At 38.8% G+C, this 16,185-nt stretch overlaps 1 protein-coding gene across 2 annotated transcripts in view; it reads left to right on the top strand.

Annotated features, from left to right (window-relative positions):
• The first annotated feature begins 65 nt into the window (after positions 1-65).
• MMP7 (matrix metallopeptidase 7) overlaps positions 66-16,185 on the top strand; it is a 37,344-nt gene continuing 21,224 nt past the window's right edge. The window contains exons 1-2 of one of the 2 annotated variants that reach the window (XM_067750835.1): positions 66-250; positions 1,039-1,314. In XM_067750835.1, coding sequence (XP_067606936.1) covers positions 1,306-1,314 — 9 coding nt within the window. In that variant the 5' untranslated portion in view covers positions 66-250; positions 1,039-1,305. Of the gene's footprint in view, positions 1,315-16,185 lie in introns of both variants that reach the window. The other variant, XM_067750836.1, reaches the window with a different exon arrangement.

Raw genomic sequence — 16,185 nt, 5'->3', positions numbered from 1 at the left:
GGGCCGCGCGTATGCATGTGCGTGCGCGTGCGGTGACCCCGGTGGCGAGCCCAAGGGGGCGGGGACGCCCGGATGTCCCGCCTCCCCAGTCCCGCAGCCGCGAGGAGCCCGTCGCGCGTACCATCTCTGCTAGTCGCCGACGGTGGCGGTGTGTGGGCGCGGTGCGGGTCGCCTCGCTCGGGAGCGTTTCCCTGGGGCGGAGCCCCGGGGGTCGGACTTAGATGAAGGCGGATCTGGCGAGGACGGAGAGGTTGAGTTTGGATGGACGGGTCCCTCCGTGCCACGCGGGGGCACCGTCGCACGCGGGCCCTGGCGGCGGTGCCGGGTCGTGGGAGGCCCCAGGGTGGCTGAGGCCGCCCGGCGTCTCAGGCGTCGTGGGACCGCCCTCGTGTGTGTGGCGGTGGGACCCCGCGCTTGTTTTCCTGGTGGCCCGGTCGTGTCTCGGCCCTTCCTCTCCCTGGGCAGCGCCCCGCGCCCCTGCCCCGCGGCCCTCGCCGTGTGTGCGTGCCGCCACCTCTCCGTCGCCGCCGGCCCTCACCCGCCCCCACCCCTCCGCTCCCCCTTCCCTGTCTGGGACCGAGCCGGCCTCACCCACGTGAGGGTGTCGTCCTCCCGGCCGCCTCGGCTGGCGGCGTCCCCGGGTGGAGTGCTCACGGTTCCCGAGGCGGGGGAGTCGGGCCCGGCGGACGTGTGAGTGGGGCCTGTGGGGCGGCCGGTGTGCGCGCGGGAGAGTGTTGTCGCGGGCCGGCCGCGGCTCGTGGGTGTTTGGCGGTGGTGGTCCTGAGTCCCGCGAGGGGGGGGCCCGAGGAGGCCAGTTTGCGTCCTGTGTGCCGCGGGACGGCCCCTGCGCTGGAGGCCTCTGGCGGTGAGACCCCGTGTGGAGCCCTGGCGGCCGAATCGCGTCCTGGCCCTTAGGATGGCCCCCGGGCCCCCTCGCGTCAGCGCAAAAAAAAAAGCTAATATATGATGACTATCTAATGCCAGACACTGTTCAATGCACTCTGCATAGAAGAATTTATTTATGCCTTATCTTCATAGTGACCCTATAAGGGAAATCCTGTGAATCCTGTTTCTCATATGAGGAAACCGCATCAAGGAGATATTAAGAAACTTGCTCAAGGTGACAGATCTAGTAAGTAGGGAAGTATTCAAGCAAGAATCTCCAAGATGATTCCTTAAAAGAAGAACAAAGAGGGGTGATTTCTCCTCCACCGAACTGTGATATTTGAGCCGCAATGGACAAATATATCTACGTACAGAATAGAGAGGCCAGACACAGACACATGGATATGTGAGAGTCTGCCTATGATGGAGGTAGTGTACCAAAGCAATGGGCAAGGATGGGCTATTCAATATGTGGTAGTGGCATTGGCACTATTGTGGGGGGTAGAATTGGAGCTTGACCGCATACCACTTACATAAATAAATTTGAGGTGCATTAAAGACGGATACAACATAGAATTTTAAGAGAAAATATTGAAGAATGTCTTTATGAACTCAGGGTGGAACAATGTCTTAGAGCACCAAAAGCACCATGATGGGAATGCCGGATATATTTAAATGATTCCAAACTAATGACTGTAATGGTTACTGGGCTAAGAGATGCCCAGATAGCTAGTAAAGCATTACTTCTGTGTGTTCTGCATGGCTGTTCTGGGAAGAGATTAGCACTTGCATCAGTAGACTGAGTAATGATCGCCTTCATCACTGCAGCTGGGATCACCCAAACCACTGAGAGCCCAAATGCAACAAAAGAGCAGAGGAAGGGTGAATTTACTCTCTGCTTGAGCAGACGCATCCGTCTTCTCTTGCTTTGGGACATCTGACATGGGCACTCCTGGTTCCCAGGCTTTCGAACCCAGACCCAACCATATTCCCAGTTCTCCATCTTGCAGACGGCCCATCTGACAGATCGTGGGATTCCTCAGCCTCCATAACCAAATGAATGAGTTCCCCTACTAAGAGCTATACATATATCTCCTATGGGTTCTATTACTCTGAAGAACCCTGACTAATACAATGACATCAAAAATTAAAAGAAATTACAGTCTAGGAGAAGTTTGTCATCATACATGAAACAGGCAATGAATTAGTATTCTGAATATCACATAATTTCTACATAACAAGAACAAAAAATAGTCAAACCAAAAAAAGTAGGCAGAGCTTTAGAATAGTTAACTCAGAAAAGAGGAAATCCAAATGGCCAGTAAATACAAGAAGATGTGCAGGATCCCTAGCAATCAGAGAAGCCATTCTCTGCCCATTTTGATTAGGTCTGACAATATAAAAAAGTGGGTCAAGATATGGAGAAACCAGAGCTCTCCCACACTGCCAATAGAGGTGGAAATTGGAGGGCAAGCTGGCTTTTCCTAAAAAGTTAAAAGTGAACCTAAATATAACCCAGAAATCCTATATACAAAGCTGTTCTCTAAAGCATTGTTTGAAATAACAAAGATTTGGAAATGACCCTATTGTCCATCGTCAGCAGAGTGAATAAAATAAATTACACAGATCTAGTTGACTTTGTTGAACTGACTAGGAACTATAGATAGGAAAGTATTTAGATCTTGTTAACTCAGGCACTGCCCACTCATTATTACATTCATCCCTCCAAAATCCCTGCACTTAAATTCTCCCAACTCCATGGTTCCCAAACTTCCAGATGCACAAGTGGACTCACGGGATAGCTTAAATTTTCAGGGGAAATACAGCAGTGCTTAATGTTTGTTGGAAATTGGACAAAGTAGTAGTTTAAAGTAGTTCACAGTTTCAATATTAGATCATGCTACATTCCTGTAGAAGTCATCAAACTTTGCAAAACTGGGTTTTCCACAGGTTTTGTGATAAAAAAGCAAGTACTGTTTGAAAATCAGTGTGGATTGATCTTCCCAAAAATCCAGAAGTCGTGCAGTGTCCACCAGGAGCACACGTACATTCCATTAGTAAGAAATTGTGATTATTTAAGGATGAAATAAAAATTATTTTTCTTTCAATTTATGTATATTCTTTTTTCAAATAGCTTCTAAGTTGTTAGGACATAATTATGAAGTTGATTTGGACCTAACTACTTAAAAAACAGGACTGTTGGACATTTCTTTTGGATTAGAGGCACTGCAAAAAAATATTACCAAGACCCAGGGGACCAGAAACAAGAGAGTTTTAGAACCTCTTTGTAGAGGTAAAAAAATGGGCTCAGAGACGTTAACTAACCTGTCCAAGGTGATAAAACTGGGATTTGAATCAATATGTATCTGATTCCAAAGTCTGTGTTCTTTCTCCCACCCTATATTGCCTCCTGCCTGTCAGACAACAAACCATCTCCATCAGTACAAACAGAGGGTCAAACTTGGTCACTGCCGCATCAAGGGATTCGGAAATGTAGTCAAGTCTTCTGTGGGGGCTACAGTAACCCTTCCAGCATGATATTACCCACCCCAAATATCTATAATCCTCCAGTAACCTCCATTCTGCCTCCCCAACTCATGTTCTCTGTCTGGCTCATAACATACACCAAACTCAGGTCCCTAAGGACAAAGACCACCCCTTATACAAAATAACTTGGCTTATAATATATAGAGACATAATGTCAATTCAGGCCAGTCTGTGATGAAGGCTAGACACGGGATGTGGGAAATTCAGTAATGAAGAGGGCCCCATGAAAGGAGAACTGGTAGGGTTTCCTAATAACCAAGGGGAATCTTTCTGACTGTACACTTTGGGAAATTTTCAGACTTAGAATGACTGGAATAAGACGTGATGTTAGAATTACTTCTAAAGGATGTAGTGAACATTACAGAAGTCTTTCCTTCACCATAAATGAATGCAGCTTCTTCAAAACAAAAAAGTAGGCAAAAAATCCTGATAGCAAAATTATTGAATTTATTACCTAATGTCACACACAAAGAACAGCGGCTACATGTCTAATTTAATCATGATTTACATCAAGAGAAAAAAAGGCCAAAAATAATCAAATGCAAATGATAAAAAAAACCACCAGCTATTATACTGAAGGGAAGATGGGGACTTTTCACATGCATTACTATATCCCTCAAGGCCTTCTCCTCTGTAGGTGCTTAACGATTATGAGTGGGTTTGAATTGAACCAAATTATTGGACACCAAACTAAATACCGCAGTGAATTTGAAAATACTACCATGAGCTAAAACAAAACTCTCTAACCAAGACTTTTCTGTTTTTCTAAACCAACCACCATTAACAGATGAATTTTATGGTATGTAAATTAAACCCCAATAAAGCTGTTTTTTAAAAAAACGCTATTAATATCTTCGAGGCTCTCTTAAAAATTGCACAGATGATAGTTTAAAATTCTCTCTTTATCTTGTAAAAATTTACTTATTTTCCATTCACATTTCTTTTCATAGTTTTTAATTTCTCCAAGATACATAAGTAACACATGTATTCATAAGCATGCTTACAAAAAATTCAATAACGCAGGAGAATTGAGAAGGCAGTTTGACTAAATAATTAGAAGCATACGTTTCGGTGACAGACTGGATTTAAAACTTGGCTCTACCACTTACTAACATGTTACTTAAAACTTTTGTGCCTCACTTTGCTCATCTATAAAATGGAGATGATGATAATGATAATAATTTCATGAGTGCTTACCACGTGTCAAGGGCTTATCTAATAAGCTTTAAAAATATATATATATACATATATATATATATATATATATATATATATATATATATATATATATATATACTTATTTGGCTGCACCAGGTCTTAGCTGCGGCATGCGGGATCTAGTTCCCCAACCAGGGATGGAACGCAGCTCCCTGCATTGGGAGCGCAGAGTCTTAACCACTGGACCACCGGGGAAGACCCTGTTCTAATGAGCTAACGTGTATACCTCAATTAACCCTCATGGCAACCCCATTACTTAAGTACCACTTTTATTTACATTTTGCAGATGAAAAAACTGAGGCACAGAGCATTTAAGTAACTTGTTTAAAGCTCACAGTCACACAGCTAGTCTGTTTGTAAGGTGAGATATGAACTCTGAAATGTCTGTAGACTAGAAGAGCCTACACTCTTAACGACTGGTATCTTCCTCCTGGGGTAGTAATGAGTACATGAAATGAAACAGGTAAAGCTTTAGGAGAGGGTCTGCCACATGCAATAAATGTTAGCTTTTATTACCTGTTATAAAGTAAAAAGTGAAAATCTCCCTTTATCTGTATTCCACTGCCCTCCCCTCCTCAAAAGAAATCACTATTACACATATATTTTATATTTAAATATATATTTATTTATGTAAATGGAATAATACTAAACATTTTGTTTAGCTGTTTGCTTTTAACTTACCTATATGTCTCTGGATACTTGAAACATTTACATGAGAGTGCACAAGGATCATTTAATTTAGGATAAAGATGATGGTTTAATTCAGTGGAGAAGATGAATGTGAGAAATGACAAGATAAGAAAAAGGGCTTTAAGTTTCCAGGGCAACAAATTGTGGAGGAACTAATAAAAGATCTCGTGAGTAAAGTTTCTTAAATAGATTCTTCTAGTGCCATCTCCGACCTCATAGGTGTCTAGAGTTGACCTGGGTGATTAACTTCTGTCCTTCCTGGTAGACAGGGGAGGGGGGATAACTTTATAAATTTATGCCCTTCTTTTAGGCAAATAGGGAAAGGGCAGAGAGCTTTTCTTAACTCTGTTTTTTCTCACTTGCCTTCAGCTCAAAACAAGCCTTATGCCAAAGTGGCATATTTTGGGGTGGCGTATTCTGCTCCCCTTTCACTGTTGATGACAGGGAAAAAAATTCATGCCTAGCTCACTTGTAGACTGCTGCTGTACTCTAGCTTCCCAGGGGGTGACTCTGAAAGACAGGAATGAGCGATGATCATTCCAGTAAGCAGAACATTGAGCAGTACATTTGGTATTGATGCTGATGATGATAAGCAGTCATCAGCTCAGCCTGGAGGGGGAAGTGCTCGTAAGTAAGAATATACATAAATTTCTGGGAAATCACAAGTCACTTGACTGGTTCATCAAGGGTCTGGAACAAACAAGATAGAAATATTATAAGACCAAGGACAAGGAGGTCTGGGAAAGTAACACCTGAATGAACTTACACAAGTAAGCACAAAATGTGTGGATCTTTGTGTCTTATTCACATCAATGCCTGAAGGAGAACATCTACCTAGGAGGAAGCACTGAACACCTGTGTGGATGTAATCATGCATATAATGGAGGTCAGCCTGCCTCTCTCCTCAGTTACCCCATGAACATAATGGGCCTATGAACAACATGGCATAGTAATGGAAATGGAAGCTATTCATGAGCCCAACTACAGTTCACCTAGCTGCTGCCACTGCTACTACAGATTTGACTTGTCAGTATTAAGGACTGAATCTGAGCCCTCAATATGGTACCATTCCTCAAGGGGGCCAACCGGTTACGTGAGACAATATATCTGATTAAATCAGATATTGCAGGCATGAGTTTGCCTTCATTACCCTCAGTGCATCAGCCAGCAACACCAGGCTGTGCTAAATATTCCTCCTCCATATTCCTCAGTATCTCAGCAAAACCTTATCACTAACCAAACTGCATTCTAATTTTCTGTGTATATTTCAACCAAGCTGCCAATTTCTTGATGGCAGACTCTAGGTGTTATTTTTCATGAGTTTCCTAGCCCTATTACAGGGCCAGACCATACACCACATGCTTTATAAATATTTGGTAAGTAAATGAATAAGTTAAAAAAACTCGTGCAAACACCGAAATGAGGGATACTAAGAGCTATAACTGGGGCAGTGGCAGTGGGTTTAGAGAATCCTCTGTCCTTTGTCCATCAGTCCATGCATGCCCCTGTCACAGTCACCACAGCAAGATTAGATAGCCTAAATGTAAAATAGATAGTGGGAAGCAGCTGCATAGCACAGAGAGATCAGCTTGGTGCTTTGTGACCACCTAGAGGGGTGGGATAGGGAGGGTGGGAGGGAGATGCAAGAGACAGGGGATAAGAGGATATATGTATACATATAGCTGATTCACTTTGTTATACAGCAGAAACAAACACAACATTGTAAAGCAATTATACTCCAATAAATATGTTAAAAAAAAAAAAAAAAAGACTAGGTAACCTTTCAAAACCATACTAGGATCAGGGTAGAAGGAGAATCAGACCAGACAGTAATTTGGTTGGTGAAACTATTTTATTATTTATTCATTATTAATCACCATGATTATCAAAACGACACAAAAGCCTACTATTAAAAATCTGTCATGGGTCTGATACTATACACAGAAATCCTAAAGATGCCACCAGAAAACTACTAGAGCTAATCAATGAATTTGGTAAAGTAGCAGGATGCAAAATTAATACACAGAAATCTCTTGCATTCCTATACACTAATAATGAAAAATCAGAAAGACAAATTAAGGAAACACTCCCATTTACCACTGCAGAAAAAAGAATAAAATACCTAGGAATAAACCTACCTAAGGAGGCAAAAGACCTGTATGCAGAAAACGATGACACTGATGAAAGAAATCAAAAATGATACGAACAGATGGAAAGATATATCATGTTCTTGGACAGGAAGAATCAACACTGTGAAAATGACTATACTACCCAAAGCAATCTACAGATTCAATGCAATCCCTATCAATTTACCAATGTCATTTTTCACAGAACTAGAACAAAAAATTTCACAATTTGTATGGAAACACAAAAGACCCCAAATAGCTAAAGCAATCTTGAGAAAGAAAAACGGAGCTGGAGGAATCAGGCTCCTTGACTTCAGAATAAACTACAAAGCTACAGTAATCAAGACAGAATGGTACTGGCACAAAAACAGAAATAAGATCCATGGAACAGGATAGAAAGCCCAGAGATAAACCCATGCACATATGGTCACCTTATCTTTGACAAAGGAGGCAAGAATATACAATGGAAAAAGACAGCCTCTTCAATAAGTGTTGCTGGGAAAACTGGACAGCTACATGTACAAGAATGAAATTAGAACACTCCCTAACACCATACACAAAAATAAACTCAAAATGGATTAAAGACCTAAATGTAAGGCCAGACACTATAAAACTCTTAGAGGAAAATATAGGCAGAACACTCTATGACAAATCACAGCAAGTTCCTTTTTGACCCACCTCCTAGAGTAATGGAAATAAAATCAAAAATAAACAAATGGGACCCAATGAAACTTAAAAGCTTTTGCACAGCAAAAGAAACCATAAACAAGACAAAAAGACAACCCTCAGAATGGGAGGAAATATTTGCAAATGAAGCAACTGACAAAGGATTAATCTCCAAAATATACAATCAGCTCATGTAGCTCAATATCAAAAAAAACAAACAACCCAATCCAAAAATCGGCAGAAGACCTAAACAGACATTTCTCCAAAGAAGATATACAGATTGCCAACAAACACATGAAAAGATGCTCAACATCACTAATCATTAGAGAAATGCAAATCAAAACCACAATGAGGTATCACCTCACACCGGTCATAATGGCCATCATCAAAAAATCTACAAACAATAAATGCTGGAGAGGGTGTGGAGAATAGGGAACCCTCTTGCACTGTTGATGGGAATGTAAATTGATACAGCCACTATGGAGAACAGTATGGAGGGTCCTTAAAAAACTAAAAATAAAACTACCATATGACCCAGCTATCCTATTACTGGGCATATACCCTGAGAAAACCATAATTCAAAAAGTTACACATACCACAATGTTCATTGCAGCATTATTTACAATAGCCAAGATATGGAAGCAACCTAAGTGTGCATCAACAGATGAATGGATAAAGAAGATGTGGCACATATATACAGTGGAATATTAGCCATAAAAAGGAACGAAACTGAGTTATTTGTAGTGAGGTGGATGGACCTAGTATCTGTCATACAGAGTGAAGTAAGTCAGAAAGAGAAAAATACCGTATGCTAATACACATATATGGAATCTAAAACAATGGTACTGATAAACCTAGTGGCAAGGCAGGAATAAGGACACAGACATAGAGAATGGACTTGAGGACACAGGGCCGGAAGGCGAAGCTGGGATGAAGTGAGAGCATGGCATCGACATATATACACTACCAAATGTAAAATGGATAGCTAGAGGGAAGCTGCTGCCTAGCACAGGGAGATCAGCTGGATGCTTTGTGATGACCTAGAGGGGTGGGATAGGGAGGGTGCGAGGGAGGCTTAAGAGGGAGGGGATATGGGGATATATGTATACATATAGCTGATTCACTTTGTTGTACAGCAGAAACTAACACAACATTGTAAAGCAATTATACTCCAATAAAGATATAAAAATAAAAAATCTGTCATGTTTCTATAGCACTAGTACCTAGCAGAGTGCCTGGCATGAGACAAACACTCTATATATGTCTGTAGAATGAATGACTCAATGTCCAAATTAATGAATGAAAGGCAGCATGGAATATTGAAAGTACTATGGGCTTCACAGACAGGTGGACCTGGATTTTATTCCCAGCTCTACCATTTAATATCTATGTAACTCTGAAGCTAAAATATAAATAGTAATACCTTCTGAATTACTTGGTTGAAAGCATCAGAAAACCATCCCAAACAATCACAATCAAAAACAAACAAACAAATACATGGGGAATTTCATTGACTTGCATAATTGGGAAATTCAAGTAGTGGAAATCTCTTCAGCTCTGTTTGCACCCAAGGAATCAAATGATATGACTGAAAATCTGAAGACCAACCTCTGCATAGTTTTATTCTCAGACAACTTTTCTCCACGTGGTGGCAAGATGGCTGCTAGATGCTCCAAGCTTCCATGGTTTATATAGCTCATGTTCCAAAAAAAGAACAACAAAAATGTTCCCTTTCTCAGCAGTTGTCTGCATCAAACCCAGAAAAGGTTCTCACTGGTACTTCTGGGATACCTGCCCATTCGACTAATCATTGTATCCAAACCTTGGAAAAGGGTGTGGAGGCCAGTGAAAGCACATGAAGAATTACTTAAGTTTGGGGAGAGACAGTTCACTAAAGGAAAAATTTCCAAGCAGACAGAGAGTAACATATTTGCACTATAATTATCTTTCAGCATTGATGTGATGATTAACAGCAAAATCCCATGTAAAGCACTTACTAAATAGTAATAAACACTCAACAAATAGTAGCTTTATTAATAACAGAGCTTTTAGGGGAATGGAGTTCAATGTAATTACAAGAATTACACACTCAATTTGAATTTTCTCCTTATTTGAATACAACAAAAACCCACTTATTTTTAAATGTTGACTATTGTGTGTCATACTGCCCTAATTTAAAAAACAGAAAATTATTGGTATCATTGAAAACTAAGGAAGAGAAACTGGTGGTTAAAAATTCTGAATATTTAGAGTTAGGCTATTTGATATCATTATCAAATTGGCTCATATAGTCAGCTTTCCTCTCTTGCTTATTTGCTGATTTAAAGAAAGAAAAGAAAGGACTCCAAATGCAATTTGGTATACAGAATTGGACCCTGGAACAGAAAAGAACATTACTGCAAAAACCGGTGAAATCTAAATAAAGTCTGTAAATTAGTTAAGTGATATTCCAATGTTAATTTCATTTTGATAAATGAATCATGGTTATATAAGATGTTAATATTGGAGGAAGCTGAGTAAAGGGTATTTAGGAACTCCTTGTTTCATCTTTGAAAACTTTCTACAAATCTAAAATTATTTTAAACTAAAAAGTTTTTTTAAGGCAAATATGAAAAGAGAAAAGTACTTGGAGGACACGCAAAGTGGAGCACACAGCAAAAAAAGACAAGTTCCTGCTCTCAAGGACCTTGTAGTCCTATTGAGGCAAGAAATGACCTTGAAATAATTTATGAAACAATATTTCATCCCATGATACAGGCAGTGTTACACAGTGATGAAGACGACAGACTGCCTGTTTCTGCCACTTACTAGCTGTGTGATACTGGGTAAGTTACTTAAACTCTACACCTCAGTTTCTTCATCAATAAAAGGGGGTGATAATAATAGTACCTACCACAGGGTTGTTTTGAGGACTTAACAATATGTAAAACACTTAGAGCTGAGTACATGGTAAACTTTATAATAATGTTTGCTATTACGATTATATTATAAAGTACAAAAATAAACGGCACTTCCAAACTGGAAAGCCAGAAGTAAAACTGTCACTGTTTGCAGATAACATGATACTATACATAGAAAATCCTAAAGACATCGCTAAAAAACTACTAGAGCTCATCAGTGAATTCAGTAAATTGCAGGATACAAAATTAATATATAGAAATCTGTTGCATTTCTATACACTAACAATGAACTATCAGAAAGAGAAATTAAGGAAATAATCCAATTTACAATTGCATTGAAAAGAATAAAATACCTAGGAATAAGCCTACCTACGGAGGCAAAAGACCTATACTCAGAAAACTGTAAGACACTGATGAAAGAAACTGAAGATGACAAAAACAGATGGAAAGATTTACCATGTTCTTGTATTGGAAGACTTAATATTCTTAAAATGACCATACTACCCAAGGTAATCTACAGATTTAATGCAATTCCTATCAAAATACCCATTACACTTTACATAGAACTAGAACAAATAATCCTAAAACTTATATGGAACCACAAAAGACCCTGAATTCCCAAAGCTATCTTAAGGAAAACAAACAAACAAAAACCAAAGCTGGAGGTATCATGCTCCCTGACTTCAGATTATACTACAAAGTTACAGTATTCAAAACAGTACAGTACTGGCACAAAAATAGACACATAGATCAATGGAGCAGAATAGAAGGCCCAGAAATAAACCCACATACTAATGGTCCATTAATCTGTGACAAAGGGGGTAATAATATACAATGGAGAAAAGAGAGTCTCTTCAATAAGTGGTGCTGGGGAAACTGGACAGCAACATGTAAAAGAATGAAATTAGAACATTCTCTAACACCATATACAAAAATAAACTCAAAATGGATTAAAGCCCTAAATGTAAGACCTGAATCCCTAAAACTCCTGGTTGAAAACATAGATGGAACACTCTTTGATATAAATTGTAGAAATATGTTCCTGGATCTGTCTCCTAAAGCAAAGGAAACAAAAGCAAAAATAAACAAATAGGACCTAATTAAACTTAGAAGTTTTTGCACAGCAAAGGAAACCATCGACAAAATGAAAAGACAACCTACGGAATGGGAGAAAATATTTGCAAATAATATGACTGATAAGGGGTTAATATCCAAAACATTGAAACAGCTCTTACAACTCAACATCAAAAGAACAAACAACCATGTCAAACAATGGGTAGAAGACCTGAATAGACACTTCTCCAAAGGAGACATACAGATGGCCAACAGGCATATGAAAAGATGCTTAACATCACTAATTATCAGAGAAATGTAAATCAAAACCACAATGAGGTATCACCTCACACCTGTCACAATGGCTATCATCAAAAAGTCTACAAATAACAAATGTTGGAAGGATGTGGAGAAAAGGGAATCCTTATACACTGTTGGTGGGAATGTAAAGTGATGCAGTCACTATGGTAAACAGTATGGAGGTTCCTCAAAAAACTAAAAGTAGAAATACTCTTGGTTAGATATCTGGAAAAAAAATGAAAACACTAATTCGAAAATATACTTGCACCCCAATGTTCACAGCAGCGCTATTTATGATAGCCAAGACATGGAAGCAACCCAAGAGCCCATCAACAGATGACTGGATTAAGAAGACGTGGTATATACACATGGAATATTACTTTATATATAATGGAATATTACTCAGCCATAAAAAAAGAATTAAATACTGCCATTTGCAGCAACTTGGATGGACCTAGAGAATATTATGCTCAGTGAAATAAGTCAGACAAAGACAAATACTGTATGTTATCTCTTATATGTGGAATCTAAAAAATAATACAAATGAATGTATACACAAAACTGAAACATATTCATAGATATAAAAAACAAACTTGTGGTTACCAAAGAGGAAAGGGAAGGGAGGAGGGACAAATTAGGAGTATGGGATTACCAGATACAAACTACTGTATATAAAATAGATAAGCAACAAAGATATACTATATAGCACAGGGAATTATAGCCATTATCTTGTAATAACCTACAATGGAGCATAATCGGCAAAAATACTGAATTATTATGCTGTACACCTGAAACTAACACTAACTTGATTTAATATTGTAAATCAAGTATACTTCAATTTTTTTAAAAAAATAGATAGCATTATCCTTTGTTTCCAGGATGTAGAAATGACCAATTTTGCTACTAATGTTGCTTTAAAAAGTGTTTTGATTTAAGAAGTCTTTAGTTTCTCTGAGTAGTATAACTTTGTGAGAGCTTCCTTTAGACATAAGTAATTTGGGGTTCTTTTCCACTGCACACATTTATTAAAAGGGGTTTTCACTGCTTTCATGTCACCAGTTGTGAATGAGGTTCCTGTTTGGCTGCACTGTTTCCAGCATTTGTTAGTTGTGTATGTGAGAGAGTCAGGCAGGGAAGGAGGATTAGATATAAGGGTTTAAAATATAGTACTGTATTTATGTTTATCAAAATTTTCATTTTGCCTCTATTTTTTCATGGGAAATCTTCTAAATTACTCTTCATTATAATTAGTTATAGGTTCTTAGTAGTCTTATGTCTTAGTTCTTACTTTAATCTAGCTTTATAGTTTTCTTTCTATAATAGAGACCTTTGAATTTTGCAAGCTTTGTTATCATTTGTCACTTAGTTATATATTATAATAGAAATGATATATAACTAGGCTATAATATATAATTTTCCTTACTTATACATGTTCTATTCCTTGACCTTTATTTTGTGTTCTATTCCTTGATAACTATTTGGATTCTGTGACTTCTTTTTGTTCTTGATTCTTTTAATGATTTTAAATGATACTTGTTACCTTCTAAAATCTGTGTTCCTCTTTGATACATTAAAGAAAATCTTATGCCCTTAGAAAACACACACACACAATAAAAAGTCCCAATAACTGTTTTGTCTCTAAAACAATCCAGTTGTTTTCAATGTCAATCAAAATATGGGAGAAGAGGGGACAGAGTAGAGTAAATATTCCCAGAGTGATTGATTGCCGTGGCAGTTATAGATACAATTTGAAGTAAATTATTAGCTTCTCCCTCTTTTTTTAAAACCACAAAAAGCAATATAGACATGAATATGAATTACTTCTACAAAGTGTAGGTCATGTAATCTGATGTAGCTGAGGAGCTAAGTTTTTGTTTTACCAGTAGGCATAGAGTCCCCCTAGAAAAATAACTGCCTTTGTTGAGAAAAATACCTTGATGAGCTGTTTGGTAATAGAAAGGGAGTGCTTGCATGATAAGGATTACTAATGGGTCCCCAATTAAAAACAATAATAAAGCAAAAGTTTAGGGTTGGAAACCAGTAGAAATAGAAAAAGCCCAGCAGCAGGGCAGGAGGCAGATCTAGATAGTGACAGTTTTTTTTTTTAGAACAGGGAAGCTTATCACTAAATTTTAAATTATCTATGGTACCGTGCTGGGTAAGGAGAATTACTTTCTCCTTCCCTTACCCCTTACTCTTCAGTCAAATCTGTTACACAAAACTGCTGCTTGCAAGTCCATCTGGAGGAGGTCAAGCACACAACGTTATATCCTACTTCAGGGTTGGGCTGAGACAAGGACAATCGCTTCCCTTCCTTCCTGAGGTATAACTTGTAAAAATTGGCACTGATGGAAAAAATGTCTAGCTCCATTCAGAAGTTTCCCTGCCCTTCCTCTTGCAAGCAAGGGAGGTGGGCTTGGTTACGCACAGTCTAGATCATCGCAGGTTATGGTTTGAGAGGAAAGAAAGGGATAGACAGAAAGGAAGAGTAAATGGTTTTGTTTTCACTTTCTCCCTTTGGTGGTAGAGGAAGGAATCTTCAAGAAGAATGGAACCTAAGCAGAGACTGTGGTCACTCAGCTCATCCTGTCTTTCACTTTCTTCTCACTTCCCTTCCCTCTGTGTGCTACTTCTTCCTCCTGTTTCCCAATTCTAGAGCTTTCCATCAGCTGATGCATGGGGCTGCAGGTTGAGGGGGGCGCTGCAATGAGAGGCAACATTGTTGCAGCAGCTCACACTCCACTCAGAACAGGCTTAAATGTCACTTTGTTCGGTCGCCTCTCACCCAGATGGAATGGGAGGGCTGTATGTATCATCAGCTGCATCCATTAAGGTATTTCACTGCCTTCCTTTCCTCTGTATAAACCCATCTTCTCCTGAATGTGAACTGTTTCCATGCATTTAAAAATTAAATTTGTGTCACTAGTCCTAACATCTGACTTACTCTATTTCAATCTTTGTGCCTTTTTCTTCTTTGTGCCTTTCTGGTTTTTTGCTCATATTCTCCACCCAAAAATTTTATTGATAAATACCACAAATGCTTTTCTTGTTTAAAAAGTAAGTAACATCTATGATAAGATTTCTTTGGTTACTGTAATACACCACATTGTAATATTTAAAGTAGTTACTTCCTTGTGTCTCAGAAGACATTGGCATTATCAGCATCAGTAAAACTTCTAGAACAAAACTATTTAAACCTCCTGTTTTTCTTTTATACTTAATCTGATCACCATGCTATGTTTATAGAGGTGAAAGAAAAAGGGCATTATAATATATAAAACCCCTAACCTATAACGACAATGACAACAATACTAGCTAGCATTTATAGAACTCTTACCACACCATGCTCCATAAATACTGCTATGTCTTTTATACACTTAATCCTCTCATTTAATTGCCAACACAATCCAAAGAAAAAGGTACTATCTCCATTTTTAGATAAGGAATCTGAAGCACAGAGAGGTTAAGTACTTTGTCACTATGACACAAAAGGAAACTGACTCCTTTAACATGAAAACAAGTTCAGTCAGTGTGATCAGAACACCAAAGCAGAAAATCACAGTACAGCAGGGGAAAATTAAAGGTATAAAAAGGAAAACTATCAAAAATAAAGCATGAAGTTCAGTGACCTAAATATAAGAGCTAAAACCATAAAACTCTTAGAAGAAAACATAGGCATAAATAATCATGACTTTGGACTTCATGGTAGATTCTTAGATACAACACCGAAAGCATGAACAACCAAAGAAAAAATAGATAAATTGGACTTCATCAAAACTAGGAACTTTGTACATCAAAGT

This window comes from Pseudorca crassidens, chromosome 9 (genome assembly GCF_039906515.1).
Source record: "Pseudorca crassidens isolate mPseCra1 chromosome 9, mPseCra1.hap1, whole genome shotgun sequence".
In the NCBI taxonomy this organism is placed as follows: Eukaryota; Metazoa; Chordata; class Mammalia; order Artiodactyla; family Delphinidae; genus Pseudorca; species Pseudorca crassidens.
Note: the sequence above shows the minus strand (reverse complement) of the source record. Positions and strands in the feature narration are given on the sequence as shown.